Genomic DNA, 22,457 nt, shown 5'->3' with positions numbered 1-22,457 from the left:
TGGTGGCCTCCCCAGTACCAGCTCCACCAGCAGCGGGGGCTGCACACTTCCTTGAGTCTGCGGGTTCCCAGGTCCCCTAGAAATGAGTCAGGTGGAGGAGGAGAGGAAACTAAGATTTGAATACAGGGTCAACGTAAAACGCATTTGCCTTTCTATTACTAACAACAATTAGATAATAAAATATAAAAATGCGACAAAAAACATCAAATGCATAGGAATCAATTTAATTAAATGGGTATATTAGTCAGAGTTCTCCATAGAGGCAGAATGGACATATATATATATTCATAAAAATATATAAATTGTGGTAAACAATGGAATAACATATAGCTGTGAAAAATGCACAGAAATATAGATTCATCTCACAGATAAATGTTGAGTTTAAGAAGACAGATGCAAAAGAGAACACAAACTATGATTCCATGTTCTTTTGTATGATCTGGATGGTGGTTACATAGAAGTGATGATATTTACTCATAAAACTACATTTCACTAATGTGCACTTGATCTGATCTTGGTGTCTGTGATTCAAAACTCATGACAAAGTTTCCTGTTACCCTGATGATTTGATGTGTGTAAATATGTAGATGATATAGTTCTATATCCAGCCAGCATTTTTTTATTTATTTATTTGTTTGTTTATTTATTTAGGTGAGGAAGATTGGCCCTGAGGTAATATCTGTGCCAATCTTCCTCCATTTTGTATGTGGGACTCTGCCACAGCATGGCTAATGAGTGGTGTAGGTCTGAGCCCAAGATCTGAACCCACGAACCCTGGGCTGCCAAAGCTGAGAGCACAGAATCAACCACTATGCCACCAACCCAGCCCCCATAATTTATTTATTTTTTTTTTTATTTTTTTTTTTTAAAGATTTTATTTTTTCCTTTTTCTCCCCAAAGCCCCCCAGTACATAGTTGTATATTCTTCGTTGTGGGTCCTTCTAGTTGTGGCATGTGGGACGCTGCCTCAGCGTGGTTTGATGAGCAGTGCCATGTCCGCGCCCAGGATTCGAACCAACGAAACACTGGGCCGCTTGCAGCGGAGCGCGCGAACTTAACCACTCGGCCACGGGGCCAGCCCCCCCCCATAATTTATTTTTATAATCTAAGTTAAATACCTTTTTCTTATTGGGAATCATTCCAAGTGACAGGAAATTTAAGGAAATCAAAGTGTTAACACTGACAAAGCCATTCTGTAGTTTACAACATATTCTGTCCCATGACTTTAATTTTCAAAAGCACTTATTTCAAGGAGGGGAGAGGAGCAAGCAAAGATCTTCCATGTGGGAAGAGACTCATCCTTTCATGTAGAATGACTCTTCAGGAGAGAGAGTATGGAGACACCTGCCTACCGAGTTGGATTAGTTCCATGAAGCTGACAATCAACGTGGTTTCAAATGTAAATAGACTATCCTCACATGGGCAATGCAATGTTTCCCACACAGAGCATCATTACACCTCACAGTGGACATTCTAGGGTGAAACACTGTGTGCTCTGCTGTCAGGAGAGAAAGATGTTGCCATGTATGGCTTGGATGCCTGGCCATCTGACTGGTTTAGACTGCAATTTCAGGCTTCCAAGGCATATGAGAAAGGGTCCCATCTGCCAACAGGAAAACATGGGAGAGACGACGAAGCAAAGAGACAGGGCTTTTATTTTGTTGTCCCTTTTCAAAAAGTCTTCAGTGCCCTCTTCCGCATCCACAAATTGCCTTTGAAATGAAGATAAAATTTCTAAGCCTGGCAGTCAAGGTCTATTTAAGCTTGCTCCAAGCTACCTATCAACATTATCTTGCTCTGGTCACCAGGAGCCACCTGTGTTCCAGGCACGGCCCCCTACACTGCGTCTTGAACTCATCATATCCTTCTCTGCTTTGGAGTATGTCTATGCTCGAGTTTACTGCCTGGAGCACCTCCCCCCCACCCCTCTTTCCCTACCCGACCCCCGCTCCCCCCTCCGCGCCCTCTCGGCTTCTTGAGGGCAGCAGTTGTCTGTTATATTCCTTGTTTTGTCCACAGAGATTAGCAGAGTCAGATACTATAGACAAGTCCTGTGCTTTTACAGCAGCAATTGACCTCATGGTTCACCCTCTAGCCTTTAGAGAGAAGCAAATTAAAGCCCATGAGACATATGTAAAGATAGGAAATAAATACATTTTTTGAAAGTCTTAAATTGATGAAACACTGTAGCATGACAAGAGATTTTCACAGTTTGGAATATATCGGGTAACTATTCTGATTCAAAACTGACTCGGCTTGAACTAAAAAAAGCCTGACTTTGGCCTATCAAACAGACAGTGTACATCTGCTTTAATTAACCATTAAAGTAAAGAATGCACTCTCTTAAACTAAGAATGCACCCTTCCTCTCCTATGCCCTACTGGTAAAGCCTGGATTAATCCCTTTCCCGATATCAAGATCATGTTGACCTGCTAATTTGCAACTGAATGCCTATTTGAAACCTTGATGAGTATGTATCCTGGGTGTGTTTAATGTATGTTCTTTGTTCTAAAAAGATCCAAGACTGTACCGAAAACCACGCACTTCTCCGGAGCACTTTCTTCCTTTCTGGAAAAGACCTTCCCAGGTTATAATCCTCACTCTGACTCAAGTAAAACCCACCTTATTTCTGTTCTCTGTGGAATGGTTATTAGTTATTTTGCATCAACAAGAAGTAAATAAAATAAAAAGTGTAAGTTCTTCCTCTCCATTCACACTCCATAGAGTTGATCACTATTTTTTTCCCAGACACTAGCCTAGCTGGAGAGAAACTTTTTCTTTCAAAAATGGCATTGCATGTCCCAAAGAGGTCCAGCAAGTGGCTGTGGGAAACCTCTACGATACTTGCAAGTAAAACTAATCTCATTAAGCAAAGTAGGAATCAAGGGCATTTCTCAATATGTCATCTTCCTGGGCACTTTTCCTATAGCTTAGAAAACTGTTGCTAGAAGGACACTCCTAGCCAAGACCCTTTGTAAGAAGGATCAAGTGTAGAGAGGGGAACCTGAGTCAGGATTGGGGTACCGGCTGCCTGGAGAAAAGAGAGAAACTGGTAGTCCGGGAACACAGCCCTTGCTGAGAACTGTCCTTCCGTTGTCCTTCCGCGGGCTCAGTGGTTTGTCTTCCTTCCCTTCTGAGAGTGCTCCATAACCACTGTCTCCTTAACAAACCCGTCTCCCAGCATCCCTCACCTCCTCCGCTTGCAGAGACCTTGGCCTTCATCCTCTCCTACGCGCCCCTATCTTTTTCTCTTAGGTGCTGGCTTTTCCAGGTCCTGAGGACATTTTGAAAAACATTTGGATCACCACCACCTAACTCAGCTCTCCCGTGTCTCAGTCACCCGATGCAAACTGTTAAGTGGTGCTCCCAAGGCTACCCTAGATCAAAGCAGGCAGCTGCTCAGAAGGATCCTGATGCAGAAGCCGGGATGCAACCTACCTCCGGGGAGGCAGCCGGTCCCAGCAGCTTGGAACACTGCCGGTTGCGCAAGGAAACGAGGTTAGATGCCCAGCTGAGAAAATGTAAGCTCCAAAGGTTGAATTTCAAACTAGATGCCTCTTTATTTCAATTTAAAACATACCGCTGACTCTAGCTGGAATTCTCCCATGCCCAGCAGTGGGGTCCCATAACCCCAAGCTCAGCCCACCCTGGCCCCAGGGAGCCTCTCCAGCGCGAAGCTTAAATTTCACCTCCTTTTTCCTGCCCACTCAAGTGCCTTCATTTACATTCCGCACACTCTGTGGAGCCCTGAAGCTGTTTTCTGTCTTTCGTTTTCTGCTTGAACCAAACAAAGAGGCCCGTGTGCATGACGTAGGCTTTTGCTCTGCACAGTGACAACCCCTCCTTGGTGTTTTCCTCCCAGCCTGGGAGGCTCCAACCTAGTCCCGAGGGCTCGGGCGGCCCCTGCAGCCGGAAGTCCCCATCTTGGGGTCCCCGCTTCACCGCGGCCAGGCCTGTGCCTACCCCTGGCCGGAGGAGGAAGAAGTGATCGGGCCCGGCGCCACCTTTCCCACCCGCATCCCTGCGGGCCGGAACTCCTCCCGGGCGCAGCGCACTTGAACTCCAGGAACTGCAGCAGGCCGGCGGTCCCAAGCACCCCGCCCCCAGTCCTGGCAGCCTCAGTCCCTGTGCGGAGCGGACCGCTGGCGCGATGATGGCGCTGTGGCCGGTGCACATCGGGCAGGAGCTGCTACTCTGGGGCGCGTTGAGCGCCGTCTCCCTGGCCGGCGCCACCCTAATCCTGAACGTCCTGCGGATGGTGGCGAGCTACGCGTGGACATGGCAGCAGATGAGGGCCGTCCCGACGTTACCCGGCGCCTACCCTTTCGTGGGCCACGCGCTGAAGCTGAAGCCGGACGCGAGAGGTAAGGGACCGCACCTGGGCCGGCCGCATCCCCACCAAGGGCTGGTGGCCCGCGCGGCCCGCCTGGCAGGAGGCGCGAGCGCGCAGGAGCTGCCCCGGAGCCTGAGCCCGGGGTCCGGCCCGCACAGCCCGCCTTCTTATCGGCAGGGAACACAGTCACTTAGGCGCTGGCTGTTAGGAGAGAGAAGCCTCTATCACCGCTGGAGAATGGATTCCCAAGTCTATCCAGTTTTCCCTAGGACCCCTGACAAAATTGCTAGTGCCCTCCGTTCCATAGGAGCTTTTTCCTTATGTAGAGCATGGCATGCAGTATTTCTAAACTCCTGTCTTTTTGCTTTTTCTCCTTTTCCCACCTTGTAGCTGCTCCATCTCAAAACACTGCCCGTCTTTTCTTGGGTCTTGGCTGTGAAAGCTTTACTGGCAGAAACTTCCCTGGAACAGGGTAAATATGTTAAAACTTAGAATCACCCTCCTCTGTCTCTCTCTCTCTCTCTGGAAAATAAGGGACCAGAGGTTCATTTGAAGTCCCTCCCCGCCCCAGACATCAGGAGACTTGTCCACAACTTCGCTCCTTGACCTTCATATTTTAGCCCTTTTAAGGAGGTTACATAAATACAGTAAACTATGATGGCAGAGCCTTCAGCAAATTCATACTGCAAGTTTCAAAAGTCATTAGAGTGAATGCTTTTTATTGAAATGAGCTTTTTGAAGAGATAGATTTGTATTGTGTTTCGTTGATGGGAAAAATACCCCAAACATCTCTTTAGGTTAGAAAGCTCTCAAAAGTACCTGATATTTACAGTCCGGGACAAGGGAGGTTGAATTAGATTTTAGCATTTCATTTTCATGGCTGTATAAGTTGTGATACCCAAAGCTGAAAAGATTCGACCAAAATGACATATTTTAAGATGAGCCCAGGACGAGAACCCAATACCCCTGAGATTAATTGTTAATAGTAGTCTTATAGGCTGAACACTAACTACAAAACTCGAAGGGTTGTTTCTTTCCCACTTCTGTTTCCCCAAATAAAAATAATATCGTTTCAACTTCACAGGAATACAGTGAGGTCTCTTGGGAGAGCATTTACCACAATATTGAAAATGTTTTCTGGCAGAAGAAATTCAAGTAAACTTTTCACCAACTAAACATTAATGTGACTGTTACAAGTGATCCAACAACACATTTAGATATACGAAAACCACATTTGTAAAAATCATCTTGGTTAATATTAAAAGCAGAGCTAACCTCCCCCTTCTACCCTAAGCTTTATAAATATTAAAGAAAATGATTGTGGAGAAATATAGACCCCCTCACTCCCCAACAAGAAACAGTATACTTAAGAAATCTCATATTCTCTTGGGGAGTTTTTCTAAGAATTAAAATCTTAGAGTAAGACCTGTTTTAAAACAAACTGTGAGTTGATTGAAGTATTTAAAGTAATTCCTCTTTGAGTTACTTTTTTGAAGAAGAAGAAAATTAGCCCTGAGCTAACTACTGCCAATCCTCCTCTTTTTGCTGAGGAAGACTGGCCCTGAGCTAACATCCGTGCCCATCTTCCTCTACTTTATACATGGGACGCCTACCACAGCATGGCTTGCCAAGTAGTGCCATGTCCACACCCAGGATCTGAACCAGCGAACCCCGGGCCGCCGAAGCACTTAACTCCTGTGCCACCTGGCCAGCCCCTGAGTTATTTTTTGAGTGAAGAGAATGACTATACTGTCTTTTACAAGGGGACTTTTTTTTTTTGAGGAAGATTAGCCCTGAGCTAACTACTGCCAAACCTCCTCTTTTTACTGAGGAAGACTGGCCCTGAGCTAACATCCATGCCCATCTTCCTTAACTTTATATATGGGATGCCTGCAACAGCATGGCTTTTGCCAAGCGGAACCGCGGGCCACTGAGAAGTGGAACATGTGAATTTAACCGCTGGGCCACCTGGCTGGCCCTACAAGGGGACTTTTTAATGCATCAACAAGTACTGGATTTTGGCATCGGGCAAACCCTTGCTCAATTTCCAGCTTTGCATCCAAGTTGTTTCACTTTGAGAAGGTGTTTAAAACTCTCTAAGTTAGAGGTTTTTACCCTTTACTTGTAAAAGTAACTATATCATAGAGTAGATTAAATTTAACGCATGCTGTTTGTAGATCATTGTCTTGAATTTGGTTAGAATAAATTCTTTGTCAGTGAAGCATTTAGTGGAGGCCTGCTTTGTGCCCAGCATTGAGCTTAGCAAAACTGGGGATATTCTAAGATACATTCCCTGTTCTCAGTGACCTTATCTGTTACATAAGAGACTGTGCCTTTCATTTTGCAGCTACTGTCCAAATTCTGGCCTCAGTAATCTCACTGGAGTATTGCAGTTGACTTCCGACTAGCCTCTGGAACTCTAATCTCTTGCTTTTCCAGTCCATTATGTCAACACTCGCTGTCCCCAGCTGCTCCCTGATATTGGACCTGGTACGTTCAAACCACAGATTTAGACTTCCCTGTCTCCTCTGCCAGACCAGACCAAGGCCAGCAATATATTAGCAGTAAGAACAATAGTTTGACACTGTTGATTTGACTTAGCTCTTTTCCCAGCAATTTTGACAACGGTTTTGACTGGGAGACCTTGTGAAGCAGGATGGTGTAATGGTTAAGATGGCACATTCCGGGGTCTTACTGCCTTGGGTACAAAGCCAGTTTCCACCATTTACTAGCTCTGTGATATTGGGCAAGTTACTTAATTGTGCACAATTTCCTCAACTGTTTAATGGCAGTAATAAGAATGCTTCTGATCTAACCAATGATAGAAGATATGATGCATTTAAAACCCTGAGCACTAGATCTGACACATAATAACCTGCCACAGCAAACACATATGACATAATGAACGTTAGCTCTTTACGGATAATTATTATTAGGTTGTGATGGGTCCACATGTGCAAACACTTTTTAAAAAATCATTGCTGTTTATTTAGTATTATATGCAATGAACATCCCTGAGCCTTGGCCCCTTTTCCCACTGCCCTTTGAGCAGCTTGCCCTGAAGCCCAGGGGTGGGTGAAGGTTAGGGATGGATGAGGAGCAGGGATGAGCTGAGCATGTGCACATTTATTGGCATTGAGAAAGAGCTGAAAGATTTAAGTTTTTTTGTGTGTGTGCCATGTCAATTTGTCCCTGGTGCCCAAATTCCCCTGTCAAAACAGACCGGTCAAAATCTCAAATACCATATTAGTCGCCTCGCAGTGGGGTTGGAATTGTCAAGTCAGGTCTCATGAGTATCAGGGCAGAAAGTGTTGACTCCCAAGTTTTCCTCAGTACTTTGCTGCTATAGTTGGGATTGATGGTCACCATTTTCCTGCGCCCAACAAAAGGGCCAGCCAGAAGGCAAGGTTGTTGCCCCTAACTCTGGCTGCATCAAATCCCAGCCTTTTGTCCCACCCCCAAAGCTTCTTGTGGTCCCAGCGTACTCAAGTTATTCACAAATCTCGCACACATTAGTGTCATTGTCCCAAAATACAACTCCAGTCATGCTAGTCCTCTTTAGAAGCTTTCAGTTACTCCCTAGAGCCTATAAAAGAAAGTCAAACTTCCATGGCTCTCCAATGGTCCAGTCTCATCTCCCAATGTTATCACCCCCCATCCTTGGCTTTGGATGAACCTGCAGGGAACTTTCAGACCTCCCTGCTTCTGCTCTGCTGTTTCTATGCTTGCTTTACATACTCTTCTCCCAACCCACTTCCCTTTTCCCGCCATTAAAAATCCAACTCATTCTTTGATGCTCAAATGCCATCTCTTTCATGAAATTTCTCCAGTCCTCTCAATGAGAATCAATAACTCCTCAGATTTCAACTTTGATTTTAGTGCCCATTTCATTCTCTCTGGTATTGTGATTACTATAGAAGTGACTATCTCCCAGGATTAGAAGTTCCTTGAGCGTAGGGGTGGGTCCTTTGGAGGCGCACACTCCTTGCATGCGGAATGAATGTGTGAGCGTGTTGTATTTCCAGGGAGAATTAAGGTACTTCTATCGTATTCATTCTCATTACTAGACATATAGTAGGAAACTGATTTGATTGACTACAAAATTCCCAATGTAGGGATTGTCTATTCCTTACATTGTTTTCAATGCTGTTCAGTAATTCTTTTTAGCTCAATGATGCTTTCTTAAATTTGTTATGACAGCTCTTCCACATTTTTGTCGCATTTCCAAGCCCAGGTCTCCCACCTGGACTCTTAATGTATAAACTTCTTCCAGATATTAAAGAAAATAGAGACACAAGCCAATTATTTGTATATTTGTGTGTATATGTTCCTCTCCCACTAAGAAAACTTTTTTTCAATCTTCCTCCAGCTTACTTCTTATTCTCCACTTCAGAAAAATAAAACTCCCCTTTTCTTTTTTTTTGAAGATTTTATTTTTTTCCTTTTTCTCCCCAAAGCTCCCCAGTACATAGTTGTATATTTTTCGTTGTGGGTCCTTCTAGTTGTGGCATGTGGGATGCTGCCTCAGCGTGGTTTGATGAGCAGTGCCATGTCCGCGCCCAGGATTCAAACCAACGAAACACTGGGCCACCTGCAGCGGAGCGCGTGAACTTAACCACTCGGCCACGGGGCCAGCCCCTCCCCTTTTCGTTTTAAAATTTTGTTTATTTTGAAATAATTTGAGACCTTCAGGAAAGTTGTGAAGATAGTACAGAGAGCTCACATATGCTCTCTACCCAGCTTCCTCTAATGGTGACATCTTAGACAATTAGTAGAATTATCAAAACTAGAAAATTAGCATTTGTACAACATTATTAACGAAACTGCAGCCTTTATTTGAATTTCATGACTCTTCCCAGTAATGTCCTTTTTCTGTTCCAGGACTCAGCCCAAGATCTCACAGGGCGTTTAGTTGCTAGGTTTCCTGTGTTGTGTTCTCTGACATTAGACTTTCCTAGTCCGTGACCTTGACACTTTTGCTGCGTCCTGGTCAGGTATTTTGTAGAATGTCTCTCAGTTTGGATTTGCCTATTGTTTTCTCATAATTAGGTTGACGTTATGAATTTTGGGAAGAGTACCATAGAAGTGATGTTGAAAGCTTTTCCACTAAGATCAGGAACAAGACAAGGGTGCCTACTCTCACTACTTTTAGTCAACATAATATTGGAAGTCTTAGCCAGAGCATTTAGGCAAGAAAAAGAAATAAAAGGCATCCATTATCAGAAAGGAAGAAGTAAAGGTTGACCCCATGGCTTACTTGTTAAGTTCAGCACACTCCACTTTGGGAACCTGGGTTCAGTTCCTGGGCGTGGACCTATACCACTTGTTGGCAGCTGTGCTATGGCGGTGACCCCTATACAAAGTAGAGGAAGATTGGTACAGTTTTCAGCTCAGGGCAAATCTTCCTCAAGCAAAAAGAGGAAGTTTGGCAACAGATGTTAGCTCAGGGTGAATCTTCCTCAGAAAAAAGAAAGAAGCAAAACTGTCAGCATTTGCAGATGCCAGGATATTACATATAGAAAACCTTTTAGACTCAACCCAAAAACTGTTAGAACCAAAAAACATTCAGTAAAGTTGCAAGATACAAAATCAATATACAAAAATCAGTTGCATTTCTATACATTAATAATGAACTATCATAAAGAGAAATTAAGAAAATAATCCCATTTACAATTGCATCAAAAAGAATGAAATACCTAGGAATAAATTTAACCAAGGTGGTTAAAGACTTGTACACTGAAAACTATAAGACATTGATGAAATAAACTGAAGAAGACACAAATAAATGGAAAGATACTCCATGCTCATGGATTGGGGGAATTGATATTGTTAAAATGTCCAAACTACCTGAAGAAGTCTACAGATTTAATGCAATCTCTACCAAAATTCCAATGGCATTTTCACAAAAATAGAACAAACAATCCTAAAATTTGTATAGAACCACAAAAGACCCCAAATAGCTAAAGGAATCTTGAGAAAGAAGAACAAAGCTGGAGGCATCACACTTCCTGATTTCGAACTCTCTTACAGAGTTATAATAATGAAAACAATATGGTATTAGCATTAAAAAAGACACATAGATCAATGGAACAGAATAGAGAGCCCAGAAATAAACCCATGCAAATATGGTCAATTAATTTACCACTAAAGAGTCAAGAATATATAATGGGGAAAGGATAGAGTGTTCAATAAATGGTGTTGGGAAAACTGGACCACTATCTCACACTGTACACAAACATTAACTCAAAATGGACTAAAAACTTGAATATAACACTTGAAACCATAAAACTCCAAGAAGAAAACATATAGCTGGTAAGCTCCTTGACATTGGTCTACATGATAATTTTTTGGATTTGACACCATAAGCAAAGACAACAAAAGCAAAAATAAACAAATGGGACTACGTCAAACTAAAAAGCTTCTGCACAGCAAAGGAAAACATCAACAAAATGAAAAGGCAACCTACTGAATGGGAGAAAATATTTGCAAATCATATATCTGATAAGGGATTAATATCCAAAATGTGTAAAGAACTCATACAACTCAATAACAGAAAACAAATAATCTGATTAAAAAATGGGCAGAGAATCTGAATAGACATTTCTCCAAACAAGCCATACAGATGGCTAACAGACAGATCAAAAGATGCTCCACATTACTAATCATCAGGGAAATGCAAATCAAGCCCACGGTGAGATATCACCTCACATCTGTTAGAATGGCTATTATGAAAGAGACAAGAGATAACAAATGTTGGTGAGGATGTGGAGAAAACAGAACCCTTGTATACTGTTGGTGGTAATGAAAATTGGTGCAGCCACTATGGCAAACAGTTTGGAAGTTCCTAAAAAAATTAAAAATAGAGCTACCATATGACCCAGCTATCCCACTACTGGGTATTTATCCAAAGAACTTGAAATCAATAATTCAAAGAGACTTACACATCCCTTTGTTCATTGCGGCATTATTCATGATAGCCAAGACATGGAAGCAACCCAAGTGCTCATCAACTGATGATTGGATAAAGAAGATGTGGTATATATATATACAATGGAATACTACTCAGCTATAAAAAAGACAAAATCATCCCATTTGCAACAACATGGATGGACCTTGAGGGTATTATGTTAAACTAAATAAGCCGGACAGAGAAAGACAAACATGGTATGATTTCAGTCATATATGGAAGATAAACAAACATGTAGACAAAGAGAACAGTTTAGTGGTTACCAGAGGGGAAGGGGGTTGGGGGTGGGCATAAGGGGTAAAGGGGCACATTTATATGGTGACTGACAAATAATAAATAATGTACAACTGAAATTTCACAATGTTGTAAACTACTATGACCTCAATAAAAAAAAAATCCAACAATTCCCCTTCTGGTTATCTATTGTAAGGAAATGAAAACACTAACTCAAAAAGATATATATATATATATGTACTCCCATGTTCATTGTAGCATTATTTATAATAGACCAGACATGGAAGCAACCTAAGTGTCCACTGATGGGTGAATGGGTAGAGACGTTGTGGTGTGTATATACATAATGGAATCTTATTTGGCCGTAAAAAAGAAGGAAATCCTGCCATTTGCTGCAACGTGGATTAACCTTGAGGGCACCATGCTAAGTGAAATAAGTCAGAGATAGACCAATACTGGACAGCTCCCTTATATGTGTAATCTGAAACAACAGCAAAAACAAAAACCCAAACTCATAGATAGAGAGAACAGATCGGTGGTTGCCAGAGGCAGGGGGTGGAAGGTGGACAAAATGGGCGAAGAAGATCAAAAGATACAAACTTCCAGTTATAAAATAAATAAGTCCTGGGGATGTAATGTACAGCATGGTGACCGTGGTTAATAATGTTGAACTTTATACTTGAAAGTCACTTAGAGAGTAGATCTTAAAAGTTCTTATCCCGAGGAAAAAAAGATTTGTAACTTTGTGTGGTGATGGATATTAACTAGGCTTAAACCGTGGCGGTCATTTCACAGCATATACAGATGTCTAATCATTGTGCTGCACGCCTGAGGCTAAGAGAATGTCATACGACAATTATTTCTCGATTAAATAAAAGAATATCAAATGATGTCGCGTCCTTCAGAGTTCATCATATCACGGTGTACATGATGACAATATGTTGTTATTGGTGTTGTTAACCTTGATTGCTTGGTTAAAGTGGTGTATGCCAGGTTATTTCACTCTAAAGTTACTATTTTTCCCTTTGTAATTTATAAATATTATAGATAAATATTATAAATGTAAATAATTAGTGATACTTTGTGACTATGCAAATACCCTGTTTCTCCTCAAACTTTCAGCACCCACTGATTTTTACATCCATTGGTGGATCTTGCCTGCAACAATTGTTACTATGTTTACCTAATGGGAATTTTGTATTTCCTTCATTTCTTCCACATACGTTACTTAGAATTCTTCTATGAAAAAGAATTGTCCCGGGGCCCGCCTGGTGGTGCAGCGGTTAAGTTCACACGTTCAGCTTATGTGACCAGGGGTTCGCCAGTTCAGATCCTGGTGTAGACCCATGCACCACTTGGCAAGCCATGCTGTGGCAGGCATCTCACATATGAAATAGAGGAAGATGGGCACGAATGTTAGCTCAGGGCCAGTCTTCCTCTGCAAAAAGAGGAGGATTGGCGGCAGATGTTAGCTCAGGGCTAATCTTCCTCAAAAAAAAAAAAAAAAAAAAAAAGAAGAGTGGTCCCTTAGCATTTATGTATGTATATTAGCACAAACTCATGTGCATTTAATTTTATTCCATGTGTCACAATCCAATACTATCATTATTTATTCTGTTGCTCAAATTGTTCCAGTTTGGGCTATTAGGAGCTCTTTCAAGTTACCTTTTGACTTTTCAACATGACCCCATTGTTTTTTGAGCACTTCCTTATTTTCTGGCACCTCCATATATTCCACTCATCTTGTATTTTTCCTGCCTCAGCCCTGATATCAGTCCCTTCTCCGAGGGTCATTGGTTCATTTTATTGGAGAACAGCATTTAGAAAGTGGGATTTGGGTGCCAAGGACAGCCAAGGACAGGGGGCCGACCTGAGAGGTCATATTAGCAGAAATCTGGTTCGGAGTATCAGAGAAGACTTCTCAGGGAAATCCCATTTAAGATGACAGTTGAAGAACAAGTAAGTGTTAGTAGACAAAAAGCAGTAGGAAGAGAGTTTCCTGGAAAGAGAAGAGGTTCTGGAAAGGCTCTGCGAGCTTTCACAAGGTGAAGGACAGGAGAGTTTATAGAGAGAGGAAGGGAAGCGTTTCCCAGGGCTGGAGAGGCAGCCTGAGGCAAGGCCTGGAGAAGCCTAGCAGCCTCAGGGTTCTTGGAAAATGCACATGATAAGGCTGGCCGCATGCATCCGCTCTCACAAGCGTCCTGGAAGTTTGGCATTTCACACTTAACCAGGTTGTTTTCGTATATGTTCTCTCACTCACAATGATTTTAAATTATCCTTGTAATTCAGTCATTAAATCATTTCATAGTGACCATGTGGTTTACCTTCAAGATATGGGAGACCCAGGAGGTATTAAGTGACTTGCCCAAAAAGTTAAGAAACAAATAAATAAAACCCCCAAGACACAGCAAGAAACTTACTATGAAATGTTTGTCTTGATTGAATTTAAAATTAAATATTCTCTCTCAGATTTTTTTCAGCAGCTAATTTATTACACTGAGGAAAACCGACACCTGCCGCTGCTGAAACTCTGGCTTGGCCCTGTGCCGGTCGTGATCTTTTATAATGCAGAAAATGTGGAGGTGAGTGTGTGGCAAGCACGATCAATATTGCACTGTATGTTTGGTGGGGTGAGAATCACATCAGAGTAAATATCGTAAATGCGTCCTTGTGTTTAATTGAATTCAGTATGTTGAGCGTTCCATTAAATATTTTAGGCTGTGTAGGTGCCCTCTAGTGCTTTCCAGGTGTTGTTCAAATCCTGGGAGAGGAGCAGTCTCCGGATGTCTGTACCCATTTGTTATCAGGTCCCAATATATTTATTCCATTATTTGGAAAGTCTGTAAAAGGATATTGTTTTCTACAACCATCAATAGATTATTCCACAAGGTGAGCACATGCTGTCTACCAGGCACTAAGATTCCAAAAATATAAGACCAATAAAATATGAGTATTTCCCTCAAGGTGCTTTATCCATTATATACTTATTATTCCAAGTTAGTTTTCCTGAAAGAGAATACTCATCTGATATTGAGAGGGCAGCTAATGTTAATCCATGCTATTGAAATTACTCCTCAGAAGGATTGCATACTTTTTACTTATTATTGTGACACTGGCGAAATTATCTTGTGGTTTGGTGAGAAAAGGATTTGCATCAGGGCGTGAAAATGGGATAAACATAGTTTCACTTCATGGAACAAAATTAAAACAGTTCCCAGGGCATAGCGCTGGGATATGTCTTTTAGTTACTATGGTGAAAATGTTGGAGTTTCTCATGTAACACACTCTAGAAACCTGGTTCAGGGTAGTAGTGAGGGGACTAGGCGTAGGATTTCAGCCACGGCTGTCTTCGGATAAGTGGGTTTGGTCTATGTGGGTAGAGATCCATCCAGAGTAGGGTACTCAAGCAAGACTCCTGGGGAGCATTTTGTGCTCAGTCCTAAGTGCTCATCCTTTCTCCTTCATTTTGACTCCAGGTGACCGGATCCCACCCATGGCTTCCAATGTTGCTTATATGCTGGAGCCACTCAAATGTGTACCTCTAGCTTAAGCCTTTATCCTGAGCTTTCCACCTGCTTTCAGACCATAGCAACTTGAATCCGTCCAAGAAAACATAATAAACTTGTGATTTTCATCTCCCTAGACGTGGTCATCCTTGGATTCACCTGCCTCCTCTCTCCCCTCCCCCTGCCCTCCATAAATGCCTCCACTTTGTTTCTAGTTCATGGCAGGAACCACAGAATCGTCTTAGACATCTTCCTTTCTCTCAACTCCATTTAGTTCCCAAGATTGAATGACAGTTATATATTCTAAAGTCTAATGGAATTTCTTTGAGGCACAGGAATGAATCGCAGAGAAGTAATGGTTATGAAATGTTACTTTAGAAGGTAGTTGTGTTCTAGCCAGGTAGTCTCATAATTGAGATTATTTTGATGTCTATCTCTCAAATATTTTTTTCTCTTTCTAAGGTAATTTTAACTAGTTCAAGGCAAATTGACAAATCCTATATGTACAAGTTCCTAAAACCCTGGCTTGGCCTAGGACTTCTTACAAGGTATGTTGGTATAAATTGGTAAAGCTGTCTCATAGAAACACTTGCTTCTGTAGTTAACTTGGTACGTCAGGAATTGACACCAGGTAGTCTTCCTGTAGCAAGAGTGAGCCATCAAGATGCAGGAGAGAAGCTGGATGGAAAGGTTGGGTGAACAGTGGGCCTCAGACAGACGGGAGTGCAGAGTTTAATCTCCAGCCACCGTACTCAATAACAAGGGTCACCAGTGTTCCAAGAAGAATTAGGAGATCCTGAGGGTTGAATGAAATAAAGCAGCAGAGAGTTTGGAGCAGGGAAATTGAAAATCCAGTGAAAAAGGCAGTCAGCTCCAGAGAAGTATGTGGAGCGCAGTAACCTCAACCCCTGAGCTGGCATCCAGAACTATGACTCCATCCTCTAAGAGAGGGCCTAGCAAGAGAATGGGAGGACCCTTGTGGGGACTTCGGAGAATTCAAAGAGAGCAGAGATCAAAGTAGGATCACAGAGCGTGTGGATCATTTGAGGACTAAGACATTGATAGAGGGGAGAGAAAAAAATTCTTGTTCCTAGAAACTCAGAAATTCAGAAAAATTTTTAATTTTTTCAATTTTTATGAATATTCTTTTAAGCATCAGTAACATAAAGCAATATCTGAAATATCCACATTCTGTAACTGTATTTGGACCTTTCTTTGTCATTCTGGTCTAAGCTTTGAGAATCTATAGATTAAGCTATTTCAGGAGAGTTTTGTTGACTTGACTATATTTATACCTTATTTGTTTTGGATGCTGCTTGTTTTTCATTTGTAACCATGTATTGTATTTCTAGTACTGGAAACAAATGGCGCTCTAGGAGAAAAATGTTAACACCCACTTTCCATTTTACAAATCTGGAAGATTTCTTAGATGTCATGAATGAACAAGCAAATATATTGGTTAATAAGCTTGAAAAACATGTTAACCAAGAAGCATTTAACTGCTTTTTGTACATCACTCTTTGTGCCTTAGATATAATCTGTGGTAAGTCTCCTTGATTTGTTTCTAAAGTTGTGGTGTAAAGATTCAATGGCCCGAGTAGAAAATAGCATTCCCCTGAGAAGGCAAATGAGGGAATGGAAAAGATATTGGATTCTTCAGGGTGATCCTAGTGCTAAATTAGCCACCTGAGAAGTAGCAGCCACTCTTAGGGCTTTGAATAGAGCAGTCACAGAGTCAACAATGCAAGGAAGGTCAGAAGGAAGAAAGAGCAGGAATAGGGAGTAGGAAGCGGAAGGTACTAGAGAAGAAGGAAAAGGGGGAAAGAACAATTCTAAAATATATAGAAACTTATGTCTTTTTTCAATTGTCTGCCACTGGAAAATAAAGACAAGATACATGCATGAATTGAATGGCCGCTTCTCACCCATATTTTACAGAAACAGCTATGGGGAAGAATATTGGTGCTCAGAGAAATAATGATTCTGAGTATGTCCGTGCAGTCTACAGGTAAACAGAGTCCTTTCAATTATTTTTAAATTGTTATTGATTAGGACTTTAAAAAATTATTGCTAATAATTTCTGTCTGTGTTGTATCTTTTCATTGTTTCAAAATGAAACATTATACTAAAAATTAACCCAATCATTTAGCGTATTTTATTTTAACAGTAGAGGAATGGTTGTGTAAATAATGGCACACCCAGATTATGCAGAATTTATAATGATTATTTTATAATATATCGAGAGATTATGTTGTGATAAGTGATAAAAGAAAATTAAAAACAATTTTTTTAGTATAACCACCAGATATAAAAAATTATTCATAGAAAGAAAAAACTAGAAGATAGTATACCAAAATATTAGCTGTGGTTATTATTGTTTTGTGTCTGTGCTTCTCTTTGTTACCGTGTTTTGTTTTGGTTGTTAGTCATTCTCCTTTCCCATTTTCTGCACTGAGTATGTATTGTTTTTTAATTGAAATAATCAATTTTACTTTAAAAATTGCTTGTGGTTGTTCAGGGGCCAGCAAACCTACCCACTACTTATCAAGCTATGCTGTGGCAGGCCTCCCACATGTAAAATAGAGGAAGATGAGCACAGATGTTAGTTCAGGGCCAATCTTCCTCAGCAAAGAGAGGAAGACTGGTGGTGGATGTTAGCTCATGGTTAGTCTTCCTCAAAAAAATAAAAAATTGCTTGTGATTGTTCAGCTATTAAGAAGCAGAGCCAGGATTTGATTTGATGTAGCTATCTTTAAGTCCACGGCTCATTTCACTTCATTTTAGTAAGTATTTATTGAACATCTATAATCTGCCACAGTTGTACAAGGTTCTGATTTATTATGTAGTAGGACACAAAACAGACAGGATAGCCAGAATAGCATGGGAAATAGGCATTGAAACAAATCAATATCAACTTATAAATTATAATAATTGCTTAGAAAGAGAAGACCAAGTTGATATGAGAGAGGAAAACAGGAATATGCCCTACAGATTGAGCGGCCAGGTAAGGCCTCTGAAGAACTGGCATCTAAGCATCATGAAGGGGGAGATTATCTGAATGTCTTTCTGCTCCATCACCGGAAATGATGAGAGAGGTGCTCAGCACAGCTGTGTGACAGATGGGCTTTTAATGAGCGCTTTTCTTTAGAAGACGGCAGCCCTTGTTCTCTGTCACTCCAGAGGAGTGATCGAGCAAATGAGTGGGCACTGACAAGAGGTAGATTTCGGCTCTCCTTGGAGAAACAGAAGCAGACAGCAGATGGCCATCTAGTAAGGATGATTTATAACAGATCCTTCCTTCTTCTAAAGAGCCCATGACGTTGTTAAGCTTCGTTGGAGGTGTAATAGCCCACACATTCCTTGTTAGCATAAAGCATGGAACTCTTTGTAGCCTGTAGGATGAATCATCGACCTTCCCACAAATTACCCTCACTGAGACCAGGCACCAAACAGGTGCTCGAGAAACACACATTTCCAAGAAATCAGCGGATGCGTTTTTATCCTATTTATAGGATGAGTGATATGATACATCGAAGAATGAAGATGCCCTGGCTCTGGCTTGACATTTTCTTCCTTATGTTTAAAGAAGGACGGGAACACAGAAGGCTCCTGAAGATCCTACATAATTTTACCAACAATGTGAGTCCTTGATTTTTTTTTTTTCTATTGTGGTGAAATATATATAACATGAAATTTGCCACTGTAGCCATTTTAAGTGTACAATTTGGTGACATTAAGTGCATTCAGAATGTTGTGCAACCATCACCACTATCCATTTCCAGAACTTTTATAAGTCCATGGTTTTCATATTTTCTTAACATACCCAGTGTAGGACCATAGAGTTTATGTCTCATAAAATAAAAGTTGAATTGAATAATGGGAAAAAGTAGATAGCATGATTACATTTAAATTATGTATTCACCAAATATTTATTAAACACTTGTTAGAGGTATACTGTACCAAGTGTTAGAAATATAGAAATGAGTAAGACATGCATGTTCCTTAACCTAAAAGAAGTAAGGCTACTAGGGGAAGTTGTCTATAAAAAAATTACAAAATGTAATATGAACTATGAACGTTTATTAACAAGCAGAGTGCTATGTTAAAAGAATAAATGGGCAAGGATCTGTGTTATAAGAATCTTCTGGAAAATGTATGGATTAGGTAGTAGTTTTCAAAAGCAAAGGGCATTTATAGCAATATCTCAACTCGGAAAAGATTAAAATAACTAGATATTACCATTTTATTTCCAATTCAAAAAGAGCAAAGAGATGATGTTGTTTTGGGTATAGGATGTCATTGTGTGTTAAAGATGTGTTTATGAAAAAGCAGGATTTAATTGAAATATACATTTAAATGTACTGATAAACGTGCCTATTTAAATATATTCTCTCTTTGCTGTAAATTTTGGTTTAAAATATGTGGGAATTAGCTCCTTACCCTGAGGTCCATCCTACCACCAGCAGATGAAGCATTTGACACATCAGTGAAGTTAGATGACTGAGATGTTGGACCGAGTTGGCTGCTGTGGAATGGTTAACCAGCTGTCAGTAGGAGAATGGCCAATAGTTTGTATTTTATGGATATAATTACATTTTTCCTCAAACTTCATGTGTTAATGTCAATATCAATAATTAATGAATTCCAAACTGGATAGAGAATATTATTCACTTAATAAATATTGCAAATTGTATACTCAGTGTCAGGCACCAGGGGTTCCACCAAGAATAACAGAAGACGTGGTATTTGGCCCGAAATAACTTGGGATCTGTTCGTTCAAACCATGTAGTAGCAGCTTTGGCCAACTGCCTGATAGGGGAAGAAAGTTGAAATGTGTAACCAAATCAGGTTTATAGGCTTTAATTCTTTTGCTCATTCAACACATACCTAATGAGCATTCTCAAAATGCAAGGCATTGTCCTAGAGGTTGGAAATATATCAATGAATGAAGACAAATTTGCTGCGCATGGATGGTACCTTCGAGTTGGAGGAGAAAGACACTAAATAGCAAGTATACTATAGTATCAGGTAGTAAGTGAAATGGGAGAAAATAAAGTGGGGTTAGGAAGGTAGTGAGGGCTAGGGACTAGGGTGGCAGTGATCCAGGAAGGTCTTTCTAATAGTGTGACAATTAGCAGAGACCCGAAAGAATGGAGGGAGGCAGCTTTGCTGGCACCTGAAGAAAGAACATTCTAGGTAGAAGGAACATACAGGGTAAACTGACTAATCAGCTTGCTATTTCTTTTCTCCAACACAGCATGTATTAGAGCCATGTATAATTAGTCTATTATATAATGATTGCGCTTGCTTCACCATCTAAACTTTCTCATTAGCCCATTCAGTCTCTGGAGTACTAGCTAGTAGATTACTCTATTCCCATGTTGGAGAGACTGCAAAAATAGTACTTGAAAATTCTAAATTTGTCCGACATTAAATTTGTTTTCCCAAGTCTTAGCAAAAAATTGCCATAAAATGTTAACAGAAAACTTTACTGTATTTTCACAAGAGCCCAAGTTATTGTTGAGTCAGTAAGAACAGGAAAGGTTTAGAAAAAATAAGTTAAAGAAGCCAGTATATTGTTCTAGGAAAATGTATTATTAGGCTATATCAAATTCTAAACAAAAGCACGTGATTGTTTAAATCATACAGGTCATTGTTGAGCGGGCCAGTGAAATGAAGAAAGATGAAGAACGTAGTAGAAGTGATGATGGGGGTTCTGCCCCCTCCAAAAATAAACGCAGGGCTTTTCTTGACTTGCTGTTAAATGTGACTGATGATGAAGGGAACAAGCTAAGTCATGAAGATATTCGACAAGAAGTTGACACCTTCATGTTTGAGGTATTTTATATTGTCATGTTAGTTTCAGGTATTGTCCAACAAAATCTAGTCAGTTTTTATCTAATTTTTCTTTTTCTTTTTTTTGCTGAGGAAGATTGGCTCAGAGCTAACATCTGTTGCCAATCTTCCTCTTTTTGCTTGAGGTCCCTGAGTTAATGTCTGTGCCAGTCTTCCTCTCTTTTGTTTGTGGGCTGCGGACAAGTGATGTAGGTCCCCTCCACCCCCAGGAACCAAACCCAGGCCACTGAAGCAGAGTGAGCCGAACTTAACAACCAAGTCATGGGGCTGGCTGCTAGTTTTTAGAATCTTTAGCATTTTAAATATTTTTAAAAGTTTAACCAAATTTTAAAGTCGCTTAGTATAACTGAGGAAGAGTCGTTATATTGTCATTGGAAATTACAAAATTTAAGAACCTGATAAAGTACCAGATCAACTTCCTTCTTCTGAAAAAGCTTTTGGTGGGTAGAGCAGTAGACACATTTTGTTCTCTAGAAAGCCTAAAGCCCATCAGACTTTTCCAAACAGAAAAGCAGCCAGAAATAGCTCTCAGTTCTCGTATTGCTTCACACTTCCTTTTAATCTCTGAAACCCACAAGTCTGTTGCTTTACCGCCTCCTCCTGCATTCGCTCTTAGCAAATGAGCGCTCAGCTACTGCTGTGGGCTGCTTTAAGCTAAAGAAGTTAATAAGAGCCTTTTGGTAGAGAGCTTAACCAGTTTGTGATGCTAAGGAGATTTCTGGTCTTCAAACAATAATAAAAAAGATGCAGTTTTTACAAAGATGATTCTAACTATATTAAATATTACAAAGAGGAAATATCTCAATATGCAGATTGCCAAATAAAGATAAAGAAGTGGTTTTAAAAAGCATCATGTGGCCATATTTTGGAAGTGGAGGAAGGGGCAAGGCATCAGTTGTTTTCGATGGCTCCCTGCAGGCTCGACCTTGGTTTTGCTGCCCTGCCCACAGCCCTCTGGATACAGCACCAGTGCCCGTGCGTCCTCCCGGGCAGGAGGCCTCTGCACCCCAGCAGACAGCAAGGTGTGTTCAGGGGCTGTAGACCTGACTTCCCGTTTTCCTCTGTGCTGACTAGCCACGTGAGATGCTTCCAGTCACCCCAGATCCCGATCACAATTTCCGTACGTGTCAAATAGAGAGGTGGACGAGATCAGTGGTTTTAAAGTTCTTTTATAAGCAGAGTACCATATTGAAAAGAAATTTTATGCAGAAAATGGACACCTAATTAGCTAAAAAGTGGAGAGGTGTTAAGTGTGTGGGCTCTGAGGCCCAATCCCGGCTCTAACCTATGCCAGAAGTGTGACCTCAGGGACCTCACTAGCCTTTCTGAGCTTCAGTGTCCTCACGGCATAGCAAGAATAGTTATGAGGATTAGATTAATGATTTTTTAAAGTGCACGGTGAATTGTACCTGGCATATAAGAAGCATGCAGCAGATATTGGCTATTTTTATTTGATATTGAAGTGGAGAGACTGTCTCACAGCTCCACTTTGCATGCACCCCTGCACACACCCGTGCACACACACACAAACACGCATATACATATATGCACTCTCATACAT

At 41.0% G+C, this 22,457-nt stretch overlaps 1 protein-coding gene across 2 annotated transcripts in view; it reads left to right on the top strand.

Annotated features, from left to right (window-relative positions):
- Positions 1-3,876: 3,876 nt before the first annotated feature.
- Positions 3,877-22,457, top strand: part of LOC124231805 (cytochrome P450 4V2) — a 28,488-nt gene continuing 9,907 nt past the window's right edge. Inside the window, exons 1-7 of one of the 2 annotated variants that reach the window (XM_046648798.1) lie at positions 3,883-4,364; positions 14,004-14,116; positions 15,503-15,588; positions 16,393-16,583; positions 16,979-17,048; positions 18,553-18,679; positions 20,690-20,878. In XM_046648798.1, the coding sequence (XP_046504754.1) occupies positions 4,151-4,364; positions 14,004-14,116; positions 15,503-15,588; positions 16,393-16,583; positions 16,979-17,048; positions 18,553-18,679; positions 20,690-20,878 (990 nt within the window). In that variant the 5' untranslated portion in view covers positions 3,883-4,150. Of the gene's footprint in view, positions 4,365-14,003; positions 14,117-15,502; positions 15,589-16,392; positions 16,584-16,978; positions 17,049-18,552; positions 18,680-20,689; positions 20,879-22,457 lie in introns of both variants that reach the window. The other variant, XM_046648799.1, reaches the window with a different exon arrangement.

The sequence above is a fragment of the Equus quagga genome, chromosome 22 (genome assembly GCF_021613505.1).
Source record: "Equus quagga isolate Etosha38 chromosome 22, UCLA_HA_Equagga_1.0, whole genome shotgun sequence".
NCBI lineage: Eukaryota > Metazoa > Chordata > Mammalia > Perissodactyla > Equidae > Equus > Equus quagga.
This window is presented reverse-complemented; position numbering and strand designations above follow the sequence as displayed.